The 18,234-nt window shown below is 39.4% G+C and overlaps 1 protein-coding gene across 1 annotated transcript in view; it reads right to left on the minus strand.

The window, feature by feature from the left end:
- Positions 1-11,662, minus strand: part of piezo2b (piezo-type mechanosensitive ion channel component 2b) — a gene marked incomplete at its 5' end in the record, with an annotated part of 78,880 nt that extends 67,218 nt beyond the window's left edge. The window contains 3 exons of the mRNA XM_079222619.1: positions 1,082-1,207; positions 5,375-5,470; positions 11,599-11,662. Of these exons, the coding sequence (XP_079078745.1) occupies positions 1,082-1,207; positions 5,375-5,470; positions 11,599-11,662 (286 nt within the window). The remainder of the gene's footprint in view (positions 1-1,081; positions 1,208-5,374; positions 5,471-11,598) is intronic.
- Between the last annotated feature and the right edge of the window lie 6,572 nt (positions 11,663-18,234).

Here is an 18,234-nt window from a genome sequence, read left to right on the forward strand (position 1 = left end):
CAGAGTTAGGGCTACATCAAAGCGGATGTCCAACTCCTAAAATATTGGCCAAACTCTGGGACTATAGTGGCTACAGAGATACTACATGGGAATAGAAAAAAAAACTGTGACTGATCAGTTTGGGCTGCTTGTGTTTTTTTCTAAGGTTGTAAACTGTGACGGCAACATGAAGCAAAAAGGTCAGCTATCTTCTTCTTTTCAGTAGAAAACATCTCGAGAAGACATTTCCACAGCAAACCTTCTGCTCGCAGCTATCTTTGCTTTCTTTCACAGTAAATGAAACAATACACATAAAGCAGCCGCATAGAACACTCTAATATTCAGAAATTAAAAAAGGCAGGCCAGAACAACCACGTTAGTACCACAAAATAAATAAAAGATCGCTACTATGTGAATATAATTAATGCAACGTGAAACCTAGCCTTTGTTATCTACAGGACTTCTTTCATCCCCTTGCATTAGCTATGAAGACACCTTTAGGCTCTTACAGCATTTGGTTAAGGTTAGGGAAAGGGGGCGGTGCTGTTTGAATATTAAATATTTGACTTGAAGATCAAGATAGGCCTTGTTTAATTTAAATTGTGTTACCCAAATAACCATGATTTTTCACTAACCTTCACCAAAGTAGTAACCTTAACCGGATCACACTTGGGACTCAGGATGCAAAACCCTCCAGTATCAAAGTCCCGTCTTCTTACACCGACCATCCGTCCCACCCATCTTTTTATGTAACTAATACTACTGGACTGGACACTGGATGTTTCTTGCATATAATCATATTTGGCAAAACCATTTTGTTGTATATTAACATAACTTATAGGAGGCAGGATTGCAACTGTCACAGTTTAACCACAATTTAATTTAGAGGGTTTATTAGTCTGTTGGGTCTCTAAATACATAAAAGTGACTTCTTGTATGCCTTTCAAAAGGTTTGCACACAGCAAAAGCTGAAATCAATCAAATCCATTCTGCACTTTCTTCGTGGATTCTTGACCTGAAAGTCGCTTTGATTTCAACATACACATCAAACATCACTACCGTCAGAGCCTTGGCCATAAAGGCTGCAGTGTACTGTACTCACAGTTGAAGTCAGATGTGAGGGAGTCCCCGGCCAGGAGGCTGTTGACGGTAATCTGATAGATGATGTGGAGCAGCAGGAACGACATACTGGTGAAGCAGAGGGACTGCAGCAGACGCCCTGTGTGGCCTGGAGAAGGAGAGCAGCTACAGTGAGTTCAACACCACTCACTTTAAGGATTTCCACATGTATTTCTGCCGTTCATGCACTGAAACCCAGAAAAGGTCTCTTTGCTGGTTTTTTTTTTTTCAAGGTACAGAAACTTGACACAGGAGGAAAATGTTAATACTTTTTGAGTTGTGCAACATTAAGAAGTGTTTGGTATTTCTGAGACAACAACGATCAATGTCCGTGTGATCAGCTGGGAAGTCCGGAGCTGTTATGAATGAATTAGTAAAAAAAAAAAAAGGTGAAGGTGACTGGGAAAGCAACCAAGAGGGATTTTCTGTGGATCATAATACATACCCTGGTTAAGAGCTGGCAATAGTACAATACAGCAAAGTTTATTTCTGCTGAAAAGTCAAATAAACATTCTGGTGGACCACGAGACCTCTAACTTTCTCTAATTCATCGAAGAAGGAGCCAAACCAGCTTTTATACCCGATTTGGTTTTTGGGTTTCTTGACTTTGGTGTTCTTTGGTTGTCTTTCTTTAATTTAGTTAAAGAACACAGCTGTCAGTGGACATTACTGTTCCTGGGAGGGAAGGATGAGAGCAGTCTGCCACAGCTGTCCAACACATGGCTATTTTACAGTGCACCTACAGGTATTTGGGATAATTTCAGGAGTTGTTATGGTGATAATTCTCTACAATAGGATTTCTCAGACCCCGTCTTGTTAGTGAAAATGAAAATGATCACCTTAAGGGAAAAACCAGCTTGATTGGACTCTTCTTCTTTGATGAAGAAATGCTAGTCGTGGCACTTACTGCATCCATTATGAGCCCTTAAATTGGCCCACATATCTGCACAGTTTTATCCACTGGTTCTTCCCAGAGCAACGTCTCCATCTCATTAAATTTACTGCATCCTTGCAGGGAACATTTAATAGTTTTACTGTGGCGTATTGCACAATATCCTGGCTAAGGTGAAGCACTACTGCTAAGCCTAAGGCCATTGAGGGCTAACCTTATCAAATGTGTGTACAAACAGACCATGGCAGGCAAATTAAATGTAGAAGTGAAAACAAATTGTGCTAATTTCCCATTGTAAGTCCTTGTGCTTTCACAAAGAAGGAACATAATGCTTGTAAATACAGAGGTATGGTCCAAAGGCTCTGGACAAGGCAATCGCTTTGGTTCTGTCATTCTTTTTTTTCCTATTTTTAAGCACAACAAAACACATTTTTGTTGTGTGATGGCCATCTGTCTTGGTTGCCTGACAATTGCTGCTTTGTCCCTTATCAATCAGAGAACAGTATCTGTTTGACGACATTAAAACCTGAGTTAACCACATAGTCTCTGCCAGCAGCGATGGATTTACTCTGAGGTACTTATCCTGAGCATTTCCATTTTCAAATTTTTTTTATATATATATATATATATATATATATATATATATATATATATATATATATATATATATATAGCGCTTTTCTGAATACTCAAAGACGCTTTACATAGGAATCAGTCACCCACTGGTGAGAGGAGCTACCATGCAAGGTGCCACATCAGGACATTCATAAACCGTAGGCGCAGCTACGGGAGCAATTTAGGGTTAAGTGTCTTGCTCAAGGACACATCGACATGGGCTAGCGTAGCCGGGGATCGAACTGCCGATCCTCTGATTGAAGGACGACCCTGCTCACCACTGAGCCACAGTCGCTCCGACTTCTGTGTCCTTCACATCATCAAGTTAATTTTAAAGATTATTATTACTAAATGTATGTATTTGTATTATTAAAGATTAAGCGAACCAGCAGTATATAAAGTAGTTACAACTAGCTTCACCTTTACCAGCTGCTACATTGGTGATGCGTGATCAATAATTATAATCCAGTGATAGTACATTATTCTCTCATGGTCAGTTCCGCATAATTAGTAATCTTACTTTAAGTATATTTTGATTTCAATGCTTATGCACTTCTCTGAAGTAAGATTTTGAATGCAGGACTTTTACTTTTGCTATATTGCTTGAGATATTGCTTTTACTTAAGTAAAGCTCCGAGTACTTCCTCGACTACTCCCTACAAAAGTATGATAAATGAGAGATAAAAAAAAAAGCCAAACTAGGAGTTGCTTTAACACCAGACATCCTCTTTTAGAAGTCTACTAGCTAAAACATAAACCTGATAAATCATCCATAACATCAAATATTTATACAACTCCATGCAACAGTACTAAAAGACTCCCCAAAGGGAAATTGCCATGTCGGTGCCCATTCAACAAAGCATATAGCACCTACTGTAACGGCTCTTAAAATGCCCGCTTCCCATATGAGAGCAACAGTTTAGATTTTGTTCACCTCCACTGAGAATTGAATGCCTTCAAGGGGATGTGGATCCAAATAGTGCAATTACGACATTAGAGAGTAAATCACAAACAACAACAAGTTGCATAAGATATTGTTCGTCTCCTCTTATGTACTAATATATCCTTGGGGACAACGCACGGTTGTGGCTTCTTCAATCAAATTAAGCCTAAAGAATGATTCCAGATTGAATTGCTATATCTCCTTTAAGATTCAACAGACAAAATGAAACAGACCATCAGAAGAAATCACTGAATTACACTCAATACCTCAGCGAACTCCCTCTAAAAAACCTGTAGTGTGCCTCTTTTCTGCACGGTGAGATGTGTTTGCACTGTCAGTGTGTATTGTGGATGGTTTTGATACAATCTGATGACTGTCACGTAGTAACAGAACAGTCCCTTATAATCTTTTTAAGATTATAGTCACCACAGTGTAGTAATTACTTTAAAAGTTGCCTGTGTGCAAATGTGTAATATACACTTCTTTTGTGCTTTGCTTCTATATGCTGTAATCATTCGAGAGTAAATAGTGTGTAATTTATACAAAATCGTTCAGCCCTAGTCAGTTGTATGGAAATATTTTGGCTACAGAAAGGTCAATGTTGACCAAAGAGACAGGTACATTGTCATCAATAATGTTTCTTACAACCAAGAAAAAAACATTATGGAAGCTACAAAACATCGTAAAAAAATATCTGCATCAAGTTTGATGTGTCATGTCTTGTTGAAGTGTCTATCGTGTATTTATCTCAATTAAGGTTGACCCGCCGTTGAAGTCAGCAGCGATCAGATACATGAGCACTGAGCTTTACTCGAAGACGTCTCTCTTTAACTATTGATGAGAGTGTAAGTGGTCCACTTTCTCTGCTCCCTCCTTACTCCTTTACTTCCTGATTGTTATTTCAGCAGGAGACGGGCTGAGACGGCTCTCGGACTGGATGTCGTTTCCTCTACCGATATGGGTTTATGTATTATTAAATACTGCATGTGGTCTCTGACAGATAACCCATATTATGTGTAGTGTTTTGCAGTGAGGGGAGTGCATGAAGTTGCGGCTGAAGTTGCTGACCGCAACCCACATTCATCACCCGTAAGGAGAAGAGTCACCTCCGTCTCATAAATATCGGCCACGAGGTTCACTGTGATATACATTTCTTTTCTTGAAATCTTTCCTAAACCAAAATACCAAAGAGCCCAAATACCAACATTGACATCGACTGAATTAACTAATAACACTTTTCAAAAGCACGCAGGTCATGGCATTACAAAATTAAACCCATTTCAGGAATCAGTGGAGCCTTAGGAGCAACTTTTATATCCTCCTTTGACAATTGAAGTGGTTAGCCATTATCAAAAACAGCCCTCATCTCAAAGTTGTTGTTTTTCTCTGAAGAGCATTTTACAGGCTCTTTTAGGATTCTTTTCTCAACAGCACAGCATGTGTGTTCAGTTGTTATCATCTTTATGGACAATATCTGAGCAAATAAACCAAACTTCAGCCTCAAATGTGAATAAGATCTGGTTCCTGATGGATCACGTCTTTCCATCTGAGATCTGGCTGGCCGTGGATAATCTTCAATATCACAGATGGACTCATGCCGTACAAACCAATATTACCTTTCATGGGCTGAACTATGTGCCAAATCCATCCTCATCTCAAGGAAATTCAAGTCCCCTGGAGAAGAAGGGCTGGTTTACATTACAGAGAACAATATTGTGGTTCAAACTGGAGGCTTTTTGAAAACAGTCAAGACTCTCCAGGCGATGGAGAGAGCCAAAACCATCGGACATGTGAAGGACCAAAGAGAGTTACAGTGTAGATCTTACCTTGCATTGTTGTGCCGGTGGGCTCTGCGAAGAGGGGGATGAGCAGGAGATAAATGAGGTAGACGAAGGACAGGGCATTGTACCTGAACAGGCAAGCTGCAGAAACACAAGACACAAAAGCAGATTGAACAGCAAATCCACCTCTTGGTCATAATAAACAACAATCCATTTATAGACCACTAATTCAACAGCGTCTTTATTGCTTTGTGTGCATTACATAATGTTTAACAGTAAATAAAGTGCAAAAGCTGGCAGGGGCAACGAGCTGCCGCATCAGGAGTCGTCATTGAGATCCGCTGAACACAGATTTGAGGGAAACATGTGGTGAAACTCGTTAAAATGTTCCCGGTGTAGAAAAGCTTCTCATAGTTATAAAAAGCCAGAACATTCCTTGACTTAACAATCACAAAACTCATTATCTGTTCATCTGGCCTGCATCACAAAAAGAGCCTGTGCTTAATTTAGTCATTCGGGGCATTGACATTTGTTTTGAAGTCCAATAACCACCCGATAGTCCTCGGGTGTTAAGAGAGACAATTAAGTGAGCAGCCTGCGGTTAGCTCGTCACGTAGGACAGCTTCATATCATATGTGAAGATTTAATTTGGCAAGAATCTCATAGTATTACATGAGCATTATTGAAACTGGATCCTTTTTGTATGACAAAACTCGACAAAAGAAAATCTCTCAAAGTTTTGCAACCAAGTAGCGCACCAGATTTCCTTAAAATACACGATAGAAGTTTTGGTTGGTAAAACATTCAATTAAACAGTGTGTGAAATGTCATGACCAGTGTCTGAAAAAGTATTCAGTGTTTGGTTTTAGTCTTTTTGATCGAGGCCTCAAATGAGATTTGACAACCAACATAACTTTACATTTTTCCCTGTGATTTTTTTCCATTTCCTATATTTCCTTAATTTGTTCAGTTTAGTTTCATATAATTTAATTTATTACAGTGATACATGTCAAGGATATGTGGCAATCATTCCAATGAAAGACCATTGCTAATGTTTACATAATAAAAGACACTGAAACAAACAGTTTCCCCAGTTCTTTATCTTTTTATTATTATCACTATTGTATAACCGTGTAGCATTTTCTTTCCTCTAAAACTGAGACCAATAGTTGATTCATTAACAGCTGGTTCCAACTTCTCAAAAGTGAGGATATGCATATTGTTCCTCTTTTATTTAATTGTAAACTGAATATCTTTGGCATTCATACAGTGAAATGTGACATTATTTATTTCCCTGTTCTCACATTTTATAGAACAAACAATTGACCAAGAAAATAATCAACAGATTAATCCCATGCTTGAATGTAATGCACTGTTTCAGCATTTAGGATGTGTCACTACACATGACACACTAAATTATGAAACTCCACACACACCCTTTACCGAACACTCCCACTCCCACTCTCTCTCACACTCACACACACACACACACACACACACACACACACACACACACACACACACACACACCTTTGAACCACACAAAGGAAGTCTTTTGAGCTCATGATGAAAGTTAAAACGCTTAAGTGCAAACATGACTTCCAAAATCCATTAATTGAACGTATTGATCAGTAAGGCACCTCATTTCCCAGTCATACTGACCATCTGCCCTGATTGGTGGCTTTTACCAGTTAAACAGCTCCCATAACCTGCTAATTGAACATCAGCTAACGCGTCCAAATTCAACCACGTTGTAAACAAGTGAACACTCACCCATTTCACCTCTGAAGCCTGTGCATGAAACACAGCTTGTGTTTTTTAACAACCTCAAATAATATTTCCCATAACATGTACAACTCTTCTCAGGTTTTCCTGAAGTAGGCACTAAATATGTGATTAGCCCCTTCCCATTTAACATTTCTTTGAACATTTTTAAGTCAGGAGGTAGTGCGGGAACAGAGAGAAGTACACAGTCGGCGTGTACAAAATGTGGACACACAGTCTGACCTCCTACATTTTTCTTAGCGGTTATATCAACAAGCACAAGGTTTACAACCGGGTCGACTGGATGAGTTACTGTTCAAATCACAGGGATCTTCTCATAGCTACTGGCCTTGAACTACTGAAAAATTACATTTAACTGCAGAAAATGGTGCTTTTATTCATCTTTGCGCACTCAATGGACCTATTCATTGACATCTGACTTGGCTCTGACTTTCCCCTTGCTGGAGCTCGACAGTAAGTGAACCTTCTTGTTTTCTCTGTGCTCAGATACAGACCAATGAAAACTAACAAAAGTTAATAAATGTTATGGAGGGCTGTCATCTTTGAGAAAACCACCAACATGTGTAGATCATAACAACATAAAAAGGCACTTTACCATTGTCGTTAGATTTTTTTGTTTCCTTTTCAAACAATTCAGTTGGAAGTTGGAATACTTTAATCCTAAACCTCTCGGGTGAATGATTTATAATCTTTCATTTTTGGCCTCACACACACTTTTATCTTCATTTAATGTGGCATTAAATAAGCTCTAAACCTGCCCGAGTCGGTAGTCCCACATTATTCCTCTGCTCAACTTATTTTGTATCTATACAGATAATTTTTCTGTATCTACATGACTCTACTCCCACTGTTGCCTGCAGACACTTGACCGCAGTCTTCCTGACCATTTGCCTTCGCTGTATGACTCACCATTTAAAGATTTTTACACAGGGAATGAAAATAAACTGCCCTTGTTTTCAGACATCAGATTACTGCAAAACCTCCCCATTCACGTCTGAATCAGGCTTTTGTCTCTCCCAGTAAAAGCTATTATTACTGCCACACAAAGGCGAAACACAAGAGAAGCAAGTCAGTCTTGAACGTGAAATCAAAGCCAGCTGACTTAAGAGTTTGAGCCCAAAAACATAAATGTCATGATAGAAGATAAGGCGGTGCGGTGCCTGGCCGGATCGAGCACTGGGCGATAACAGAGGAATTTAAACCCCTCTGAAGAACATAATGAAGATCATACCACATCAAGTCTGTAGCACCACTATGCAGAACTTCACTGTTTATCAGAAAATAAAAACTGTGAATTTAAAAGTGGTCACATCCAGAATCTAAATTCTGAGTTTAAAAAGTAAAAACTAATTACTGGGTAAGAATATAAGCCTTTCAGATGACATAACATGTCTTCTCGGAGAAACTCATTTAATTTAAGGTTGCAACTGACACGTATTTACAGTATTGATTATCAATATTGATTATCGTTTGGTCTTTAAAAAAAAACAAGTATTTACATTTGATGAGTTGGAAACGGAATCTTTGTCCTTTTTGCTTGAAAATTGATTTTCCATCACTTGACTAATAAAAAAGACATGTATTAAATGCAGCTTTAAGTTAAATTTAAATCAATTTTAAAGATAAATTGTCTGACTTGTTAACCAGCCATCCATCACTGGCCTGCTGGTGAGCTAGCATGAACTAAAACCTGAATGGCTTACAGATGTTAGAAGCTTGTGTGAGTCGGTCCTAGCTCATAGCAAAGCCATGTAGTGTTACAACTTTAACCACTTTGTTGTTGTTTTGTGTTACCTCTGACACCATTCACCATGTTGGTTTACTGAATGAACTGACATAGTGAGTTTAAATCAAGCATTTATTGACAGTTTTCAGATTGTCTTATGTCTATGATACAATTATTATTACGTTTGATTATTTTTTTAGATTGTTTAAGTTTGTAAAGTGCAATAGTTTTTTTTAAACCTAAAGCGTCATGATTCCAGAGATGCTCCCATCTGCACGTCTCTGCCGCAACCTGCCCGACTCAGCACATCTGACCTGCAGCTCCGTCTGTACATTCACAGCACAAGTTTGATATCAAATCAGATACTTGGGAAAGCGCCAGCACATAATCATGTTCACACTCCAAACTCTGCCTGTAAACATGTAAACAGTGGCTGGTTTGATCAGCTAAACTGTAGCTGTGTGCAAATGTGTGTGTGTGTGTGCTGTGTGTGTGCTGTGTGCTGTGTGCTGTGTGTGTGTGTGTGTGTGTGTGTGTGTGTGTGTGTTTGTGTTTGTGTGTGTTTGTGTGTGCGTGTGTGTGTGTGCGTGTGTGTGTGTGTGTGTGTGCGCTTGGTGGTGGTAGACGAGACTGTGTACACATGGGCCCAGCAGTTCTGTGCTTTTCAATAGAGGTGCTGTCAGATGGCCAACAGGAAACACGGACTATGTTATGTCAGCAGATAAGTCTTTCACGAGAACATGAGAGACGGTGTGCTTATGCATGTGTTACACTACACAGAGCATATACAGTAAGGGTAATGTCGATGTTTGGAGTCACGTCACATCTGTTCTGAGAGGCCAAAAAATACTTTTTTTCAATTTTGCCCCCAAAACACATCGCATCAAAGCTAGAAATCTGAACATATGGATCACAGCAAGGACAGAAAATATATGAAACCTAAAGTTATCTTCCAGCCACGGGTGTTACAAATAATAAAAAGGAAAAAGCAATAGCTGATGGGTTGGCGATTATTGATTTACAGCAGATCCATCCAGTTTAAATGACTGTCAAAACTAAACAATGAAGGAAAGTAAGCTGCTGATCAGGTGATGCTGATGGCAGAAATGACTTCTCTCATCCCCTAACTGTTCCTGTGCACCTTCCATTCTTTCCACTCTACATTTCCTTCATCCTGGCAGTTAGTGTGCAACGCTGCAGTGAATGACAAGTGCTCATTTGCACTTTGAAAAAACATAAAATATTAAAAGGTATGTTTACGATAAAAGGGAAAGGCAATTATTTCTTCCCTCACAACCGCATTATTAATTCATACTGTTAAAACTTTCCACGAATTAATGGAGACAATGCGTGGCCTCACAATTGCTTTTGGAAATAAAGGAGCCGTCGGGCTGTCAAGTGATGCATTATGGTGGTACTGAGTGGGTCTTATCTATAGAAAGCATTGCTGTTAGCTTTAAAAGTACCTCTGCCCCATAAGTCTTACACAGACACCAAAGTGGAACCTCAGTGGCAGTTAGACGTTAATCATTTTTCACTTGTGGCCTACCACAGAATTACAGCGTAAAACACAAAGTAAACTGCATTTAATGGAGTCTGCGAGGTGTGATCATGCCTCGAGCTTCATGCCTACAAACTCTAAATCAGCGTTTAAGTGATGTCTTCATAGAAACTAGTAATATCTGAGACTTTTCCAGCCCGTTTAAAGCCGCTAAAAGTCCCCCCTAAATCCAAATAAAGCTGCCACGGTTGACAGTGAGTCATCTTCAAATTCTGCATAGCAAACGAGTGAATCAAACAAAACATTCACGAACACAGCAACAATAACTTCATCTGTGGAGAGCAAAGTTATGCTGTAAACAACCCAAAAACACAAATGCACCGCTGACTAAAACCCAGAGGAATGTGAAATGACACAAGACATGGAGCTCTAACACTATCAAGGCAACCTAAATGTATCAACACTACAGACATGCACTGAATGCCCATCAGCAGCTAAACAATCAATAACAAGACTGATGATTAATTAGCTAAACAGAGCTAAACAAAGCTAAACAGAAACCAAAAATATACATAACAGTTTCTGCTTCTACTCTGAGTAGAATAAATTATTACAGTAAATAGTTTTTTCAGACTTTGTAAATAAAAAAACATGCACTTGATACGTCTGTTTTTTTTAAATATCATACACTTCTAAACAAACTGAGACATAAACACTGTGCACAGTGTGGAGATTCCCAAAAGTTGTTTCTGCAGTGACTGGATGTTCTGTTGTCGGCTGTGTTTCCTTTACTAAATTCAATAAAAGGTGACAGCCAGGTGAAGAACGGTGCTGGTACACCACTGCTCTGGTTTTTATTGATATATAATCACCACGTGTGACTCTCTGCAGTCTATTGCTATTGTTTGTGCTCCGTTTTAGTGCACACACACGGCTCAGCAGTGATGAATAAACTGTGACCTTCAGCATCATCAGTAAATCACAAATCATCATACAAATATATTACATTTTAACATTTGAATGTTGATTTTATGATTTTGCACACTTCAGGTTTGCAGTATTTCATACAAATGTAAAAAAAAAAGGGATTTGTTTGACGTAAGTTACATTTAAGAATGATGAACGGATTTTTAGGATAATATCAGATAAAGTATCATACATTTATCAATCACATAACCCAACCTGGCGCACACACAGCATTGTAGGCCAATTAAGATGCGGAGTAAATGTGGATTCATTCTTTATTTTTTAACTCACCAGCTGCGAGACACATTGGCAGAAGCAACCTGAAGACCAGCCCGCACACCACCTCAGAGGCCATGTCTCCGGGCAGCCCGTGTTGAATCCAGGTGAAAGTCGACGGGGATTGTCTCTCTAAGGTTTCTCTGGCATCCCCGACTCCTGTGTTCTGTCAAATCCCAGCTGACATCAAACTGCTGCGCTCCTCCAAACGGCCACATCAGCTCTCCGTGATGACACCTGGACTCCAGTGGTTACTCCGCAGTGAAAAATTGCGCATTTAGCCAGCTTCACCACAGCAGACATGTCGTCCCGTATGTAATGTCACTATGCTGGGTTATTTGCTCGGTGGCATCAAAGTCATGTTGAGACTCAGGTGCGCCAACACAGCGCGTGGACACGCCGGAGAAAGGAGCCAACAAGTCCTCAAGTCCAATTAACCTCCTTTTTTCCTCTCTTTTTTCTCACTACAAACACACATTAACGAGAAACGCTTCCAATGCAAGAAAGTCTAATAACACGTGTTAACTGTGAAGCGTGACAGAAACACTCACACACAATATTCGGGTAGTACACCTTTCCTTTCTCTGTCCCCTTACTTGGTGAAATTTGACTTCTGACTTCTAGTGTGTGGACTGTATTCGCCAACAGGAGCTCCAGGGCGAGCCTGTGATTGACATCTGTCTCAGCCAATCAGAAGTCTTCGTCTGGTAACCGGTCCAGCCCCTTGTGATAATTGGAAGCAAGATGTGGGACGCGGAGGTGGACGCAAATACCACAAGTATTAGAAGATAACATGTCCCAAATACACCGATTTTGTGTAATCAATTAATTATGATCCGGTATTTTCGTATTCAATATTTAAGTCTATGGACATTAAATAAGTATGATCATCAAAGGAAGGTTTTATAAAAGTCATGAGACTTTTTCCCTGATCTCATAGCGTCTCTTCAGGTCCTCTGTCCAGCGGTTCATTAGTGAGAAACAGCGACGCCTACTGGTCTGAAACCAGTCTGCACAAAGCAGCACTTCCACTTCAGTCTAATCCTTCTTACCACAAAACAGGCCTGTCCGATTTCTCCTTGAAGGCAGGAACTTTTTTTCTTCTTCTTTTTAGTTCTTGAAATAATTAAGAACATTGTAGCAAAAACATCTTCTCTGATTACATGTAATCCAGTTGTATGCCGAGTAAACAGACAGACATCATGACTCAAACTTCCAACCCCAAAAGGCTCGGATCTGTTCGTGACTTTCCAAGTGTCCCCACAAAATATTGTGGACATGTAAATTGATTTGCATCATTGTGATGTTGCCAGTGGGATAACGTGCAGAGGTTTAATCCCTGTGACAGCTGTGAAGTGTCCTTGAGCAAGAAAGAAACAGAATCACTTTCCCACTCATTGGCTTTAATATGTTGACTATTATAATATAAAGGCATTGCTCTTTTATATATATTCTGTTAAAAGCAACTCGCTTGTTACTGTCCATTACTTAAATGTGTCTATTTGCTTTCTTTCCCAAGATCTTTCTGTTTGTGCATTATGCAGGAGGTGATTAGCCTATAGCTTAGCATAAAGACCGAAAGCAGGGGGAATCAGTTAGCTTGGCTCCCTCCAAAGTTAATAAATATGCCTAAACACATTCAAAGCTGAATTGTCTAAACTGATTGGTTACATGCATAGTGTGGAGAGGAGGGATTCTAATGACTATGGTGATGCTCTGAGGTTTTTGTGGCGCCATTACTGAGCCAATGAAATTTCTTCACATTCACTTGCGATATTGGTACAAACTTTTGCACAGATGTTCATGGCTCTCAAAGGATGAATCCGTATTACTCTGGTGACCCCTTGACTTTATTGAGTAATTAATGAGTCATTGATTTGATTCGATTTTTCTAAGTCCGTGGTGAAAGGCCATCCATCGAGGAAGATGCCTTCACTGTGCTGAGAACTTGTGTTGAGCCACATTTACCTGAGTTCAGTTGTTTTTTTTTTAAGAAAAATATGCAAACTCACGTGTTTTTTTTAAACTAAAGCTCTATTAGCATAACGTCATATATATTTGTTTATTTTTGTCTATCGGGGCACATTCATTTTTCTACATACAAAATTATCTGATTCAAGACAAAAAAAGTTTTTGTCCTGATTGTTGTAAAGAGTATAAAATGAGCAGTACTCACTAAAGTTCAAATGAAAATAATGAAGCAAAGTGAATATGTTGATATGACTGTGGGTTTCCCCTCACTTTTCAGAAAACAAGTCAAAAACACACGTGAAGCAGAGAGTGCTGACCTCATGTTTACTTGTTATATACTAGAAAGAGCAGTTGCCTTTGCCTGCAGCATTAACATATGATTAAAACCAATCCCTAGTGCATGATTTGATATGTTTAATGACAATATCGATTAATTGATCCATGCTGGTTCCTCTGAAGTGCATTAGGCAGGAGGAAAGCAAGGTATGATGGGAGTCGTCAGGGCTGAGCCAAATGAGCCTCCTCTACCTAAAAAAAAACGGGCACTTAAAGCAGGAAAGGCCCTGCTTGAAATGTGATAAATCACTGTTTGGCCTCATCCCCAAAATGGATTTAGTTCATGAAAATAAGAAAAATAAACAGCTAAATGCTGCTGAGGGAAAGGCTGACTTTGAGAGATCATCAACATGCTAGCTGCCAACCTCTCTGCCCTGAAGACTCCCTTTTCCCTGGAAATCCAGACCGCCTGAATACTCCTGCGTGGGAGCAGTCAGAGAGTCACTCATGAGGCCCCGAGGTGCAGCCAGCCGTGATCGATAACCCTCCTCAGAACATGCCAGCCCTTGATTTGTTTCTGCTGTTTGAAGTCTGGGCCTGCTGATCTAATCCCTCAGATGGATGTGGATTTTAAGAAACATTTGTCTTTGATCAATTATTCATCCGATTCTTTCTAAGAGGGCGTTATTGACAAATCAGCCACCAGTTTTACACAGTGAAGGTTTAGTGAACATCCAGGTCAGTTGTTCCTGGCTGACCTGCCTCACATAATGTCAGAATTATTATAACAGCAACAGAAATAATTTATTTTGCTTTATATTGGATCCTTCTTTTGAGGTCTTCACAGGCATTGTGTTGAAAAGTGCATGTCATTTTTGGGGCAGTTTTTGGCAAGCTAAGGGGTTTGAGGCCCTGAGGTTTAACAAGAGATAATAGTGTGCCTCCATCTTTGTGGCAATAGTTTCGGGAAGTCCCTGTCCTGTCTCAATATGATAATTAACCAGCACACAAAGCCAGCCTGCATGGTTTTCCCAGTTTAGTTGACTGGCCTGCACAGAGCTTCAACCTCAACCCATCCAACACTTCTGGGATGAACCAGAACGCTGACTGCTAACCAGACCGTATCGCTCAGCATCAGTGTTGGACCTTGTGTTCCTCAATGGGAGCAAATCCCTGCAGCCGGGATCCCCAATCGGTTGGAAAGCCTGAAACCAGAAGATGATGTTCACAATCACATGGGTTCATTGTCTGGACGTCCATACTTTTGGACAAATGCCATACATCTTAGTGTTTATAGAGTACTGTAGATGATGCAGGTCTCATGAGTCATTATTTGCTTGAACAGTGCAGCAATCATTTTTTGATTTTTATGGTACTTTGGAAAAGATGTTATGCAGCGCAAACTGTGTCCTACACATCAATTCCAAAATGAGATGTTTGAGAAAAGAGTCACGTGTCTCATAAACGTATTAAAAGCACAGTAATTTATCAAATAATTTTCTTATTTTTATTCTTCATAAAAGACAGTTAGAAATCAATGTTAATGAAATGACAACAGCACTTTTTTTTGCTTTACAGTTGACAAAACAATCTCAACTGAAGGTCAATTTATTCGCTTTCAGCTCACACCGTCTCAACAACAGTCTCTCATTGTTATCTTCTTCTTTTTTCCCTCGCTGTCTAGTCTGTCACAGAAACCCTGCCAGTCTAAAATGTTCATGAATGTTGAATTTCTTCTAATTTCCCACACTGATCCCACACTGTCAGTCTGCAGCAGCTTTTGCCAAGAAGAAAACAGAAGTGCAAATTAGATTAACGTCCAGATTGCTTCAATATTGATCCGCAAGTGAAACTCAAACTGTGTGTGCATTCAATATTTACATGGATGCACTTTCCATGCACTCTAAAGGTGCGTCTGCGTAAGTGGGCTTTTTAGTGTCTCTCTGTGGTGAATGTGGGCAGATCACCTCTTTTGGAATTTAGACAGAAATACAGTTTATTGTTGTATGAAAACCATGTAACTCCAGTTTACAAACTGCACAAATGTGAATTATTATCTTGTTGGCTTATTCTGCGATAATTTGCACACATAACAAATGTGTCAACTATACTGCAGTTGTTTAAAACATAACAGTTTCCAATTATACAGGTTTTATTATTTTTTGAAACAAATTTAAGTTTTGTTCCGATGGCGGCGCAAAATGAAAAGTCAGAGGATCACCAAAGTGATTACAATCAATCCTGAGGGGACATTCAATAGCTGTTCAGACGTTTCACTCAAAATCACAACCTCATGTTGGCAGAGGAAAAATCCAGGGATCACTGAAGCCAGTGTGAGTTGTCCTCTGGGAAGCATGAATGTTTTTAAAATGTAACTTATGTTACATTTATGTTATTCATTCAGTATATGTTGAAATATTTTAGTCTGGACCGATGGACATTGCCGTCTGAAGAGCCAGGCTGCTACTTTAAAAACTGAAGCTTCAACTCTTCACTATTAAACTGTCCTCACTTGATATTCATTCCAATCAATCAATCCAAAGAGCAGTCTTTGCATCGAATATGTGACTTTTAGAGTATTTATCTGCATGTCTGTCTGCATGCAAGAAACCAGCATTAGAAGCTAATACATATTGTGTATGGATGAATACAGCTGATGTATTCGCTAGCTGATGATTGAACGTCTGTTTAGTGGTGTCATCCAGGCTTGTATCGCCTCAGCATTAGCAGACAGGAAGATACTCATGTTAATGTACATATCCAGGATGTCAGTCTCATCGTAGAGATAGGCTGGAAGCTCTTGTATTACCGCTGGGTTGTTTTAAACATTTCATTTACGTCCTGAAGAAGCCTTATGCTGTGAGGCCGTGTATTTTTCAGGACTGTGCGATGACCTCAGAGGTCTTAGGGACTTCATTCCTCTGGTCCAGTATATGTGTTCAAGACACAGTGGACTCCTTTGGAGTAGGCGGTGTCTGCTCTCAGAGAAAACAAGCAGCAAGTGACTTGAGGAGATACGTTGATTATTTCAGTGATTAAAATAAGATTCAGTTGGAGTTAAAACCTCTTAACGTTCTGCCGTCCCGCGGGCGTCCTTTACTGTACATTCTATTGTTCACTGTGCCTCTATTTATAGTTCGGTACGAGTTCGGTAGGAGTGCCACATGTTTCTGGAAACCTACGATTCTTGTGATTCCAGCTGTGCCGTTTCAAGATCAGACCACCACAGCAGCTACAAACGAGACTTTTGTCAGACAACAACAAACAAACAAACGATAGCAAAAGCGAGGCAACTCACCGATGACGCCTCATATTGATCCATAAATCAGCCTTCAATTTGATGAGAAGAGACAGCTGCTCATAGAGCCTCAGTTTGGCATTGAATTAGCATGAAAATGCTTTTATACTTCATTTTCTCTGTGTCAGCAATACTGGTTGTAAATATGAATAGTACCCCTATAAGACTATAAGCCTTTTTAATAGGTATATAGTATATATATCCTGAATATTTTCAGTCTCAAAATGGAAAAACGCCTAGACATTTCATTAGAAAAACATGTGTAAAATATTCATTTTCTGTGATATTATCAACTTTTTACTTAGACTAGATAAGGCTTCAGGCTATTGTCACATTGTGTTTTCCAGTCCATAAGTCCCATTTATAGTCATCTACAGGCATCTATTTACAAAGAAATGTTCAGGCGGAAATAAAAACCTTATACTTTAGTGTGTTCAAACTTATATAACTCAGTGTCAGCAGCAATTAAAGTGATTCTGACTATTGAGGGAAAACAACTTCAGATGGTTACCTTTCAAAAGAGACCAAGACCATGCATTTACTCCGAATAGTTCAAGTACAGCTTCCAATTTACTTTGGGTATACTTGCATAGGCGTTTTTCGTCAAATTTTACAGGAACGCAAAGAGGACTTTTTAGCCCAGAATTATAGCTATTTACTTTATTATCCTAACTTGTAATAGCAGCCAGGGTTAGGTTTGTTTGGTTCAGCTTTAAATGCAGACTAATAAATTATTTGCGGTTAGCGACTCCTTCTGGGAACGCTCAACCTCCCCGTCCTCACTGTCACATATATCATAATTTTCTGATATTCAGAGTCATTTTTCAGTATTTGCCCTGTGATGAAGTGCTGTTTATATTTACCTACTTTACCTCAGCCGCTCTCAACGACTTGTACTGCAACCAATGACTTCCTACATTTCTCAGAAGTACTTTCAAGGTTTCTCTGAATACATTGTTTTCAACTGTGTAGGTTACATGTGGCGCTGGAAAGAACAGTAAAGAGGTACCATACTTAGAACCAGTGGTTAATGTGTTTACTTACTTTTAAAAAAGGGCAATAACACAGTATATAGGTTCAAAAATAAACTCCCTATCCAGATATAC

This window comes from Taurulus bubalis (assembly GCF_910589615.1).
Source record: "Taurulus bubalis genome assembly, chromosome: 1".
NCBI lineage: Eukaryota > Metazoa > Chordata > Actinopteri > Perciformes > Cottidae > Taurulus > Taurulus bubalis.